At 45.3% G+C, this 13,519-nt stretch overlaps 3 protein-coding genes across 3 annotated transcripts; 2 read left to right on the forward strand and 1 right to left on the reverse strand.

Annotated features, from left to right (window-relative positions):
- Positions 1-855: 855 nt before the first annotated feature.
- and4 (actinodin4) lies at positions 856-2,713 on the forward strand (the record flags this gene model as incomplete). The annotated part of the gene is made up of 5 exons (XM_084459576.1): positions 856-931; positions 1,045-1,089; positions 1,214-1,374; positions 1,941-2,498; positions 2,630-2,713. 5 exons carry the CDS (start codon positions 856-858, stop codon positions 2,711-2,713), a joined length of 924 nt encoding a protein of 307 aa, XP_084315702.1.
- A 1,031-nt stretch (positions 2,714-3,744) lies between these two features.
- Positions 3,745-6,912, reverse strand: cops6 (COP9 signalosome subunit 6). The gene is made up of 10 exons (XM_084459402.1): positions 6,843-6,912; positions 6,249-6,374; positions 5,875-6,006; positions 5,642-5,730; positions 5,443-5,505; positions 5,226-5,273; positions 4,980-5,094; positions 4,721-4,813; positions 4,357-4,457; positions 3,745-4,247 (listed from the first exon to the last, which is right to left on the reverse strand). The coding sequence occupies exons 1-10, from the start codon at positions 6,883-6,885 to the stop codon at positions 4,107-4,109; spliced, it is 951 nt and encodes a 316-aa protein (XP_084315528.1). The 5' UTR covers positions 6,886-6,912; the 3' UTR covers positions 3,745-4,106.
- Positions 6,913-7,433: 521 nt separating this feature from the next.
- On the forward strand, positions 7,434-9,693 carry LOC311326587 (F-box/LRR-repeat protein 12). Its single transcript, XM_084459513.1, has 3 exons — positions 7,434-7,570; positions 7,697-7,772; positions 8,070-9,693. Exons 1-3 carry the CDS (start codon positions 7,470-7,472, stop codon positions 9,102-9,104), a joined length of 1,212 nt encoding a protein of 403 aa, XP_084315639.1. The 5' UTR covers positions 7,434-7,469; the 3' UTR covers positions 9,105-9,693.
- The last annotated feature ends 3,826 nt before the right edge of the window (positions 9,694-13,519 follow it).

Here is a 13,519-nt window from a genome sequence, read left to right on the forward strand (position 1 = left end):
TTTAATTGGTGGAAAAATAAATGTGTAGCCTTGACTACTGATTTAATGTCTGGTTTTACAGTGAACATGCAGACAGAAAATCAGGTGTTTCATGGAGACATCTAACAGTTGTCTATAGGCCTATGTGACATATGCAGCCCTCCCTTTTAATAGGCAAATACTAGAATATTTGATTTTACTAGTATGCCACGTATCACAGTAATAAAAGTATCACAGTGCAGGTTCTGCTCAGCCACGCAGCAGCCTATCCCCTGACGAGGCTCATTCTGAACCTTTTACTTTTGAACCCTTGGCTACTGCCTTTCTGCTCTCAGCAGGTGATGCTTTCCTCCCAGACTTAACGGGCAGTTTCCATTTGAAGTCGGGTCTTTTTATGGCTCTGCCGCAGGAATCCTATAGGTCTACTACTTAATTGGCCCCAGAAGCTCCTTATTAAAAGGTTATTAAGAAGAGAGGACGGGCCGATAGTGTTAGAATGATTGTGCGCGTCTATTGGTCAGGCTCTGACGTGCAGCCCTATATTTAACGCATCTGCAGAAGACGGTACAGTGAAGACAGCACTGCTCAGGTGAGTGCGCATATTCTCAAATATCTGACAATTTCTTCTGTTGATGGAACAGTTAACTGCATTGTCATATCTAGCGTGCATGGGGAGAGATGATGGTTGTATAGCTATATTATTTTAGTTCATGGTTGCCTTTTGCGTGGTTACTAAATACATTGGGGTCGTTTCCAAAGCATGTTACATTGTTCAGTTTTGTAAAAATGTAGTTTTGTCTCTGAATATCGTGGTTAGTGAGCATCATATTCACCTATACATCTGAAGACCGTTGGAAAGTATGCAACGTAAAAGATATGACTGGATTTCAGGTGGTCAGCATGTTTTCGTCATTGTGGTTGGCCTTGGCACTATGCTGTCTACTGCTCCCAGGTCAGTGTTTCTACAGATTATAGTAGCCTAGTAGTTTCCAGCTAATGCATCATTACACAAAATGGAGAATTTTGTGATATTTGATGAGTCTTTGGTCTCCCTCTGTACTCTAGGTCTGCTGGAGGCTAAGTCTTTATTTGATGCCATCAAACAAGACGGTAAATGCTCTATCATTTTCAGTGATTTTCTTGTTTGACTCAGATTCAAACTGCCACAGTATCAGGTGGTAGTACTCATGTCATTTATTTCCCATCATCTCTCCATGCCCGTGGTATCTGACAGAGATGGTGCCAGCGAGCGCTTTGAGCATCGACTCACAGAGGGCCAACGGCTTCTTGATATCCTCACGACCGAAGAGAAGCGTGGATCCCAGGTGGTACCGTGGCAACCCCGACTTCCAGGCGTACTATCGCTACTACAACAGCATCGGGCACACGGAAGGGGTGAGACAGACACGCAGACAGACACGCAGACAGATAGACTCACAGAAGGGGTGAGACAGACACGCAGACAGACACGCAGACAGATAGACTCACAGAAGGGGTGAGACAGACACGCAGACAGATAGACTCACAGAGGGGGTGAGACAGACCGACATACAGACACGCAGACAGATAGACTCACAGAGGGGGTGAGACAGACCGACTTACAGACACGCAGAGGGGGTGAGACAGACACACACACACACACACACAGACAGATAGATAGACTCACAGAGGGGGTGAGACAGACAGACACAGACAGACACGCACACACAGACAGACACGCAGAGGGGGTGAGACAGACAGACACACACACAGACAGACAGACACGCAGAGGGGGTGAGACAGACAGAGAGATGGGTAGAGGAGGGGGCGAGGGCTCAGAAAATGAGCGTGGTCAAATAGTACAAGATGGATATGTTTCTTACTGGTATTCTCATTCTTTATTGCTTGCTCCTTTTAACTCTCTCTCGTACTCACTCTCCCTAATCCCTGCCTCTTTCCTACCCTGTCCTCTGCCTCTAAAGCTGTATGAGATCGACAGGATCAGGATGCTGTACCAGCAGATGAGGCAACTGGAGCACGTCTACGGCCCCAATGCCTCCCAATTCCAGAGCAGGCTGGGAGTGTGTGACCCTGCTACAGACAAGAAATGCAAAGCCCCGCCCCTTCCCCCTCCCCCCGCGCCAGTGAAAGGTGTCCCTCTGCCGCCCCCTCCCCCTCCCCCCGTCTCCCAGGTTGACGTCATCCACCTCTGCAACGTCAAGGACCCCCTCTGCAAGCCCCACATCGTTTACCTCCCCACCGGCGCAGTGCCCGTGCTCTGTGACCCGCGCTACCACCCCCACTGCAAGCCCCAGAAGATCTCAGACCCAGTAGCTCCGCCCCCGCCGCCGCCCCCACCCCCGCCCCCACCCAAGGAGTCTACTCCACCACCCCCGCCGCCACCGCCACCTGCTGCGCCCAAAAAATCTGCTCCTCCTCCGGCCCCCATCCGCACCTACAAGGGCATGGAGTATGACTGCGACCCTTACTGGGACCCAGACTGCCTGATCGATCACCCGCCCAGGCCGTTCCAGGGCAAGGTTGCCCCTCCCCCCCCCCCCTCCCGTTGAGGAGGAACCAGCAAAACCTGCACCCATCAGCAAGAAAGCCCTTTACCCCTACCCATATCATCCCTACCCCTACAACTACCACGATGATCTCTATGATCCAGCTCGCTTCCAGTACCCAGATCCCGCCGATGCTGCCCCTGACAGTGAGTAGCCCCTCGTTCTCCCTGGGCTCGCTCTGCAGCTAGTGGAAAGAATCAATCAATCAATCAATCAAAGCTTTATTTGTATAGCGCATTTCATACCCAGAGGCAACACAATGCGCTTTACAGAGAACAAGGGAGGTGGGCAGACGTCCCACCCCTACATATTCCAGAGGGAAGAAAAAAAAAAAAAGAATGGAGGTGAAAGGAGTTCACCTACGCCTTAAGATTTTCGTCTACAATGAACAGACTTTATGCTCAGTTTTTACAATGGGAATGATAAAGCTGTACCTGGGGGCTTTGCGCGTGTAACTCTCTTGTTGTAACCCTTTTGGCTGTATGCTGATTTGTTACAATCCACATGTTAAAATGACTAGTAAAGTGAATTCAATATTTGGATTGCCACAAAATGATCATGTCTTGTGCAGTCAGTATGTATAATGAGGATACAGTAGGCTAACACAAATGTTGTGCAAGTACAGTTACCACGATGACTGATGAAAAATAAACTTTACAAGTTGTCAATTTTACCACATGTAAGCATTTTATTTTCCAAAATAAAGGTCGAATAAATGAATGTAGCAAAAATGAAGACGTGGAAATAGGAAGTTTTGCAATCCTGTGGAAGTCGTCGACCCCCGTTGATGCCACATGGCTAGTAAAAGTGCAGACGGAACGAGGGCCATTCTGTCGACGTTTTTAATAGCTATATAAACACCGACCGCTATTAAGCCTGTTGGAACTCAAACATTAAAACATTTTATTTTCCGCCTTGCTCCTGCTTACCTGTGCTCACAGTTTTCCCTGAGGCTTCGCACAACAGGCCCACGCTACATCAAAAGGCCAGGTAACTACAAACACATCGCTCCAGCCTATAAATCTACAAAGCTTGCTTTATGTGCTCGTTTGATGTTGTGGGACTGCTCTGTCCTATAGGTATTGTGTTGCATATATTGGTGCACACCTACTAGAGAACACTTCCTTCTGAAAGGGTACAATTGATCTGTACGGACAGCGTAAACTACAACATACAGTTGTGATGTTACAAAAATAAGAGCCCCGCAAAAAATCAGCAGATCATTTATTACTTACAGAAACATGGAACAACAAAACAAAGCATAAGGGGAAAATGAAATTTCTGTTCATGTACATGGATTCATTAATGTGCATACTCACAATGTTACACATACTGAGTGCTTACGTGAGTGATTTTGTACATGTTTCTTTTTTTTCTGTTCATGTATGTGATAAAGTGGTACAAACAAGTGCTCTCTGAGACACTTGGAGCAACGGTAACCCGATCTGATAAACTAATCTTCACTTGTATCCGAGTGTCAGTGTGTTAACAAAAATGCAGACAAGCAAATTAAAATTTGCAGTGCTTGTGACCTCTTCATTTCTTCCTTCCACTTTGTCATTCACTCTTTTTCTCTGTCACTCAAAAGAACAGTCCTCTCATCCTTCGCCCGATGCCCTGTCTGTCATACAGGACGTTGAACTTGTTGATGAACTGGTTCATGCTGTTGCAGGTCTTGGTTATGGTGCCTAGGTAGGCCATGAGACCTACGTCATTGCATTGCTACAGGAGACAAAGAGGACACGGTTGTACACAGCCAGTCAATACAGTGACTACACAGCCTGGGACGAGACTTTCACCATGTATACGGACATAGGCGGATGGCACTTACATCATAGAAGTCGGTCTTAAATTTGATGGTGCTGAGGACGGGCAGTCTATGGCAAAGAGCATTGGCTTCTCGGAGGATCTCATGGTTGAATGGCACCTCTCCTGGTGGTCACCAAGTCAGACGGGGACGGAACAAGAGAAACAGAAAGCGGTGAAACAAACGTGCGCGTAACAATCGAGGTGCAGTGAAGTGGTTTGGATAGGCTACCTGAGCATAGGTTTTTTGGGGGGGTTGCTTGGGATTGAAGCGTCAGCTAAATTACCACAACGGAAATGTAAAAATGGAAATGACAACTGCTTTCCAGACGCACTTCGACATTTTCTCGCATCTGACCAACGGCGCCGACATACAACAGCTGCCCTACCTGCTTCCACTGCTTTGACGTACTCCAGGATCACTTTCACTCTGCTGTGTAGCATCTTAATGGCACTGTGCTGGGCAATGAGGTGTTCTGCCACTAAATAACAGAGACAGATAAAGAGAGAACATAATGAAAAATTGTGTTATAGTGTGTCATTTTCGGAGACAGTGGGATGGAGGACCTGTGAACGGCAGTGTGTGTGTAGAGTCGTATCTATGGTAACCTCACCTGTGGAGTAGAGTCGTAACTATGGTAGCCTCACCTGTGGAGTTCTCCCCAGTGCCTGTGGCAGTCATGCGAGCCACATGGTCAACACCGATCCTCTCCGCCTCCTCTGTGGCCAGAGTGTAGGTCAGCTCGGCCAACAACATGGTTGCCTGGGATTGGACATTAACAGCCAAGTTTAAAAATTAAGACATCCATAAGTAGCTGGTGTACAGTAGAGAAAGAGAGAGAGAGGAAGAGAATGTGTGCGCGCACATGCATGTGGTATGGACACTTTGATTACCTCTCCGTTGATGAGGTCGATGACGGACTCAAAAACGCTGACTGGGAGCTGTGAGACAACATATTTCAGTTCTATAGCGTTATATCTACACCACACACTAAACTATATATATATATATAGTTAGATACAGCCATCTATACTACACGACACACTATACTACTTAAACGCTTACATACTACTAGTTAGACACCACAGACAAAGCAAATGAGAAACTTACATCTGTATGTTTGGTCATGGGGTTCAACTTGAGGAAGAGCGGGCTCTCAATGATTTCACACACCTGGAATGAAAGAAGAATTGACAGCTTGACAACGAACACTCATCCACAGAGCTGGCTAACTGAAAGAACCGGTTTTTACTTATCATTCATGAGTTTATTTCCTCTATGTGAAAAATGACCCCCTTGCCCCGCCTACCTGCTTGTGAATATGGATATCTGATTGGTCAGGGGTACCCCCGGTGGTGTACCAGCCTAGGAATTCCATGTCCTTGAAAACCTGTTTGACTGAGAGACGGAGAAAGTCAGTGACCATTACAGCACGTTGTGCTTCGGTTACACACCAACCTAGAACTTCAGAAGAATTCAGTAAGAAACTGTGCGAGTTTGAGACAGACAAACAGAACAGAAAGAAAAAAAAACAGGACTCACACTGCTCCTCTTTGGTGTAATAGTATTCCTTGTCAATATGTGCTCGGTCATCTACAGTGTGGGACAGTAGCTCAAAGGAGTTCATCACCTCAATGGTTCTACCCTCCTGCTTCCCAATCAATGCTCCAATCACTGGACAAACATGAAAACAAGTGCAATATCAGCAAGGTTGCGAGTTGAATATGACTTAAACAACTCATTTAAACTTGGCATGCAGTTTATTTCTGCAATTGCAATACTAGGAACACTAGTATGTAGTGTGTGACACAGTGGGTTTTTGCTGAGATGCTTTCAATCAGGTAGAGCTTCCAGTCACTTGCGCTATACAAATAAAGCTTTGATTGATTGATTGATTGATTGATTGATTGACATACCCTGCATTGGTCGTCCCTCCTGGGAGCGGATTCTGATCCAGTGGTCTGAGATGTTGAGGATCACAAGGGGGTGAAGGGCCACTGACACACTCCCAGTGACCCCTGATGCCATAACACTGGGGCTGGCTGGAGCAGGGCAATGGACATTGAGGGGGTTTAGGTTACAGTATTTATAACTTAGCTGGCTGACATATACTGTGCTATAGCTAGCTACTCTCGACTCTCTAATGATACAAGTGTTGACTCATTAGATAGTTAACTACTTAACTTGTTAGATTATCCTAAAGATAAAGCTTAAAGAAGCTAGCTAGCTGCCACTAATAACGTAAGCTTGCTATGCTATTAGCATTGTTAGCCTGCCAACAGCCAGAGTGCTAACCGTCCGCGACGCAAACACAGGCAATGCTAAGCTAAGCTAAGCTAACGGCTAGCATGCTAACTAACTAGCTAGGTAGGTAGGTAGGTTAGCTGGTTGCCCTTGGCAACGCACCGAATGGATTAAATCAATGCTAATATTCATAACACCGTTTACATCTGCACATCGGGTCATGGTCATAAGAGGTAAAATGTAGGGTTGATCAAGGAAACTCTCACCTGCCCCATCCACCTCCATCCCTCCACCATTGCTCGTTGCCATCTTGTCCGACTGACAGGCGCGCAGGCGCAGTGGATCAAGTGGGTGTTGAGACTGACCACTAGGGGGCGGTGTTGTCCCTAGTTATAACTTATATTAGAAGACTAGTCTTGCATAGCAAAACCATCTCCACACTTCGTTTTTTTAGCGCTGAAGAAAGAGCCTCTAAGTGTTTTGTCATGTTTTCTCTATAACTGGAGGATATTAAAAGAATCGAATCAGTAAAAAGATCCGAATTAATCCCGTCTAGTTGCCTGGGACGATTTGTCCGTTTCTTTCTAGACAGGCGAAGCTAACCGGAACCAGTTAGAATACACTTCCGCCTGAAATGGAAACCAGCAAAGGCAATCTGTTGAAAATCAAGTTTTAAACATTTGTCGTGCATCCCCTGACCAGTTCCTAGTCTCGCTATGAGTAGCCCATGATTTAGTTTATTTCGACTAATTTAAATAAGTGTTAGTATCAGTACTAACGTAGCTGGGTACTGTTCTCGCTTTAGGAACAGTTTCAGAATCGAGTCCAAGTGTGGTACGTCGGCCTATTGTGTCCGTGTAAATGGTCCATGCTAACGGTGATTTGTGTACAAAATGGAAGACTTCAAAACTTGCACCCTCGACTACTTTCCTGAGAATATTATAATTGATATTTTATCTTATTTAAGTGTACGAGAGCTCGTCCGAAGCGGCAGGTAAATACAAGGTCGCTTATTGTAGTAGCTAGTTATATAATTATGTTTGCGTGCATGCAATGCCCGAGCAAGACCGTTCTGGTGGCTTGTTGTGAGATAATAATGAAGGCCCTAATGTACTTTCAGGGTTTGTAAAAGATGGAGACGTCTGGTAAAGGATCAAAGACTATGGCGAGCTGTTGATCTTACTGCGTGGAAAGGGGTAAGAACGAAGGCTTGCCTGCTAGCTGTTTTTGTTTGTCAAATTGGATCTTCATCCTTTATGATCCTATTTAGCTAGCTAGCTACCGATTCTTAAAAAGCGGAATCTCACGTTGAATTTTCAGTATAATAATGTATGGATCAATAGCTTTATTACATCTAGCTACCTGTCTCACAATTCGACAGTATTTCCTTCACATGGTCTGGACTTAAACACTAACATAGTATTCCTCCCTTTGTGCCATGTTTGATCCATTCTCCCAACTGCCTACCCTCTTTGATGTCCATTATGGGTCAGGTGACATCTCGCATGCTATGGGTTCTACTACGCCAGTACCTGGGCTGTGGACTGAGATGCCTGCGCCTGCGTGGCCTGCTGCTCTCTGCCAGAGGTGGGGCTTTCCTTTCGGAGTCCTGGCTCAGAGCCTTGTCCACAAGATGCCCCCGCCTGCGCAGACTCTCCCTGTTGCACGCCGACCTGCGAGGTCTGCGCAGCTGTCAGCTCCTGCCCCCGACACTTCAGGTCCTTGAGCTGCGCGGTTGTGAGCTACCACAGGGCTTTTTCACACAGAGTCCTCACAGTGAATCAGAAGGTCCTGGGAAAGTGGTTGAAACCGCATCAACTGCCCGTAGTCATCAGCAAAGGCGGGGTGAGACCGGAAAAGGGTCGGCCTCCACATCGGGGATCGCCATTGAGATGCTAGTCCTTGACAACGTGCCCTCCTTCACTGACCAGCACCTGCAGAGCCTGGCTTCGTGGGAGAAGCTTAACCGCCTGGAGCTCCGGGACGTCTTGCGCGTGACCGCGGCAGGCCTCAGGGCCAGCGCTGCCACGGGGAGGGTAGGGGCCGCGGAGGGGCTTTCCAGGCTCAAGTACCTGGAGGTAGGCAACTCTGGCCGGGCGGGCTCCCAGATGCAGATGGCCTCGCTGGGGCTAGGGGCCGGCTGGCTCGGCTTGGAAGAGCTGAGCCTCGGCGGGAGGGAGGTGGGGCCGGGGCTCCTGTGCGCCAGCCGCCTTAAGGACCTGCAGTGCCTCCGCCTTAGATGCTGCAAGCTGAGGGAGATGCAGGTTCTGCGCAGCTGCAGAACCCTGAAGGAGCTGCGGAGGCTGGAGTTCTGCGAGGTGTTCTTCCAGGCCAGCCAGAGGACGGGGGAGGGGGAGGAAGGGAGGGAAGAAGGCAGTGCGGGTGCAGGTGTAGAAGGGGGAGATGAGAACGTTGATAAACTGGATGAGAACGACCCTGTGCCACACCTGCGCCGCTCACTTGCTGCTCTGCTGCCACGATGTGCACTCGTGTTCACCAATTGCACTATTACAATAAATTTAGATTAGGTAGTTCATATATATTGGGCCAGGTAGACCTCTGGTACTGTGTTAGAATATAAAACATTCCTCTTACACAAATTGTCATAACCTGCTGTGTGTACACTCTCATGCTCCACAATTCTATTTCGCAAAAGGAGATTTCAGCTGCGTTATCACTGAACATTGAAAGGTTTTTGTGCCAGGTGCAACCACAAGTTAACAAGAGCCAGGAAGAGGATCAGTCTATTTTAAGTTTAGGCCTTGCTTTCCCCAACCCTGTCATTAGAAAGTGTTTAAAAAGCACGTGATTTGATCTAACATCAATGAAAATGCCGCCTGCTCTTGCTACAGGTCTGAAATGCTAAAGATGTCCTGTATGTATTGGCGGTATTATAATTTACCAGCAACGGAAATACTTTTTGAAAATTTGGGCCACATATGTCAACACATCGGTTGTCTGTTTGTTGGCTTTAAACTGGAAGTTGACCATGTTTAACCGTTATTTTTACAATATGATGGATATACTCGGACCCGTAGCATGTGTTTGAACATGTGTGTTAAATTCAATCTTGCTTGAAAGACCCATATCTTTTGATGGTAGATACACTACAAATGGTAAATTGTCTTTTTCTATCACGATTTAATTAAATCAATAAACCATTACAGAAATAAATGACAGTGACTTTTTATTTTGTGTATGGCAAGTGTCCACTAGCCTACCCGAGTGACTAGCCAACTGAGTATTATTTAAGCATTCTTATATTATAATCTGTAGATAAAGCATGAATTAGCTAGTCTACCAATAAAATGCTATGACAAATTAGTAGGTCTTTGGAGTAACGTTGTAACCCATAACAATTCTTCTAATACAAACATTACAAAGTACAGTATTTCAAAGGTTACACAGGTCTCCACAGCATGAGTATCTAAAAAGTCTAGAAAGCTGTGAAGTTATATTCTGTTCTAAATGGTGTATTAAACTTTATGGAGGCACAATCTTTGGTTAAATAAGATAAAATATTGTTACAGTTTGATCGAGTTTAACCTGAATGATCAAAATATCGTATCCAGAGAGGTTAGAGGGAGTGCATTAGAAGCATAAGTACCACAAGGCATACTCATCAAATAAAATAAAAATGTCAGTGTAATTGTGCAGCATAGTGAAAATCAATATTAGGAGCTTAAGGGCCTCCTAATCTGAGTGGGAAAACATGTACAATTACAAACCATCAGGTTACCATTAGTGGTCATTTGGTCAAGATAATTCAAGCCTAATTTAAGATGCTAGGGAAAGTTCATCTTCACGTTCCAGGTCCACCAGCTCCTCAAGGTAGTCCAAGGTGCCAGGCACAGGGAGCGCCCATCGCATGCGCCAGGGGATGTCGTGGCTCCTAAGATGAAAGCGCTTGTCCCTCAGATACTTTGTGTGGTCATCAATTCTATTTCTGTACAGGCTGTAAAGAGGACACAACGAACTCAGACAAAAACAGTTCATTTTCTTACATAAAAGTCTACTCTTCCTTTATTCTACTGATGTCATAGAAAGTTTTGGTGGTACCACACACACTCACCGTACACTCTGGACCACAGTGCTGCCTGAGACCACATTAAAAATTCTCTGAGCTCCATGATCAGTGATATCGTTGTTACTAAGACTGGAGAAAAGACAGAAGTATGAATTTCACATCTTTCACATAACAAAAAATTATTGATAACTTGAGAAGTTCACTTCATGCAATGCAAGGACACAGTAATCTATCATTTAAGTCGGTCAATAGGGTACAATAATAAGCAGTGTATCCTCCTATACTAAAAAAAAAACATCTCGTCAGTAGGACCACTTAGTAAATACAGTACAGGACAAAATGTATGAAGAGAACTTCCCAAAAAGCATATACTCCCTATGACACACCCTCTGTTTAGGTGGGGGCAGAGAAGCTGAACGCAGGCGTCGGTCAGCTTGCAGTGTCTGAGACTGAGCATGGCCAGGTCTTCCTGTGCATGTGCCAACATCAGGGCCGGCGCTCTGCAGCCCCGCAGGCCCGGTCTGGTCCGGCTGAGGTCCAGCTCCCGGCCGGTGGCTCTGGACAGGGATACGGCTCGCTGCACATCAGTGGCACCGATGAGACCCAGGAGTTGCACAAGCAAAGTCTTACTGGCACTGCAAGAGAGACACAGGACAGAGGGGCTTCATCTCAATTTTAATTTCACCAAGAAAACATGCGACGTTGAACGTCATTGGACAATTGACCATGTATCAGAAGAAAAAAGAAACCATCTGAAGTTTATCTGAATTTATGTTAAAAGATCCATTGAATGAATGGTCAAATTTCATGTGAAAGGCTCATTTGAATTTCTAATTTGTTCCTTTTGGAAGACCACTAAAACTTGAAAGCCGTACCACAGACAACACATAACCACTCCATAAAGACATGTGGCCAGTATCATTCAGACACGTGGGACTGGGTTGGTCACCTTAGGCGAACTTTGGAGAACCCTGCGAAGAGCTCTTTGAGTCCTGTGTCCTGAATATGACAAGTGTTCAGGTTGACATTGTGCAATTTTCAGAAAGCTGTACGACGGCAGATATGGCCCTGCAGTCGGCAGCACTGAGACACAGATACAATTCCTCCTCTTCATCTTCCCCTTTGTCCTCCGCCTCCTCTTCCTGCTCGCTCAGCGTCCTCTTCCTCGCTGGTGCTCAACAGGCAGAAGAGTGGGAGAAGTCCAGTTCGTAGTGCAAGGCCCGAAGAAGCTCCGCCCCTGCAGTCTGGGGATTGGCTGAATTCACGGCGCCATGGAGGAACCGGAGCAGTAACCTACTGTCCAGGCTGTTCAGAGTGAACCAGGCATATGGTTAATACAGTATCATGCACAGGAGGATCATGCAGTAAAGAGTTTTCATTACGAAACCTTGATGCAACACTATGAAATGTATTTACTATAAAATGATTGTTGTCACAAAACTCTTGAAGGCACATTTGAAAGGAAATATTCTTAAAAGAGTAGTAAAGGGAAAATGCATAGACCTGTTTTAAGGTTACTTATGATCATATACACTGGTTCAGATCAAAACGTTGACAAAACTAGCACTTTTGCGAAAGTCTGATAATTGCTCTACCACCGTTTTGGTCATACAATGGATGTGGGTGGGCACCTTGAAAATTTTTTCAAAAACATGTTAAACTCTCGATTTCAAAGACAAGAAGCTGTTCATACCACAGAGCCTGGTCAGCTGGGCCTGGTCAGCATGTCCATATACTGTCCATACCACAGAGCATTATGTTAACTTTAATAGAGCATGATGTTAACTTTAAGATACATGCCACAGGGCATTACATTAACTTTAATATACATGCCACCGAGCATGATGGTAACTTTAATATACATGCCACAGAGCATGATGGTAACTTTAATTCTATCATGCAGTAAACCTGTATGGAAGAGCGTCTACATTCATTATGTTTCTCCGCTCATTTATTTAGGTTATTCCTTTTTGTCATGTTTCTGTATATTGCATTGCCTTAATTGTAACAACCAGCTGATCTCATCATGCTTAATTTGGAATATAACTTACCTGTGAACGTCTCGGAGAGGACCTTTGGATGCTTGCCATTTCAGCAGCCAGGCAGATTAACTGACTACGGCAAAGGTCTACCTGGGAAGAAGAACACAGACCAAACCAAACGATGACAAAAACGTATCGGTGAAGGTGAACTAACTTTACAGAGAAGAGTGAGAAAATGACTTGGGCCCAAGTCAAGCCACAACAAAGAAAATGAAAAGAAATCACTTTTAGCTACTACTAAGCATGACAGAAGACACCTTGCAGTAGCTGTACTAATACTATCACCTAAAACACTTTCATGTCATACAATTATTAGACAATGCGAACACATTAATGTCATTCAGATGCTCTAACTTTATTTCACCACTTTGATCAAGGCCACTACTAAGATACATTGAAAACGCTAACGTAAAGGAACAAGGTGACGTGTTTCCCTGGGTGATGTGGTAGTACAGTAATGAGATTTCCAAGAATGGTAGTCAGTCTTGTCTGCTGCATGGATGTGGTCTGCTATATATTATATACAGCTTTATATTATACCTCCATGGGTCTGCTGACATGACAAGCCAACAATTTCAAAGAGGCGGGATTAGCATTTGAATGACGTTCTTTCCACCAATCGTTACTCTCCCTCCTCTTCTTTCTCTCCCCCCTCTTCTTTCTCTCTCCCCTCCTTTGCACCAATCAACAACGAGTTCAATTTGGTGTAGCCAATCACAAAGACGTGTTTTTGGAAGGGTGTTTTTGAATATGGTCCATCGCCTCCTAATACATCCATGATTGAGAACATTAGCAGCTAGCTAGCTACCTAAACAAGTGTTTGATAGCGTCTACTTAGCTACGTATTATTTATTATATAGTGTTATTAATACAG

This window comes from Borostomias antarcticus (genome assembly GCF_949987555.1).
Source record: "Borostomias antarcticus genome assembly, chromosome: 28".
Taxonomy (NCBI): domain Eukaryota; kingdom Metazoa; phylum Chordata; class Actinopteri; order Stomiiformes; family Stomiidae; genus Borostomias; species Borostomias antarcticus.

What these genes read in the sequence shown, in the direction of transcription:
- LOC311326587 (XM_084459513.1), top strand. Translation starts at nt 7,470, where the DNA reads ATGGAAGACTTCAAAACTTGCACCCTCGACTACTTTCCTGAGAATATT. An exon ending in GAGCTCGTCCGAAGCGGCAG is followed by an intron (nt 7,571 to 7,696) that starts GTAAATACAAGG and finishes ATGTACTTTCAG; the next exon opens with GGTTTGTAAAAGATGGAGAC. An exon ending in ATCTTACTGCGTGGAAAGGG is followed by an intron (nt 7,773 to 8,069) that starts GTAAGAACGAAG and finishes ATTATGGGTCAG; the next exon opens with GTGACATCTCGCATGCTATG.
- cops6 (XM_084459402.1), bottom strand. Translation starts at nt 6,885, where the DNA reads ATGGCAACGAGCAATGGTGGAGGGATGGAGGTGGATGGGGCAG. An exon ending in GGAGGGACGACCAATGCAGG is followed by an intron (nt 6,007 to 6,248) that starts GTATGTCAATCA and finishes ATGTTTGTCCAG; the next exon opens with TGATTGGAGCATTGATTGGG. An exon ending in CCATGACCAAACATACAGAT is followed by an intron (nt 5,274 to 5,442) that starts GTAAGTTTCTCA and finishes GTTGTCTCACAG; the next exon opens with CTCCCAGTCAGCGTTTTTGA.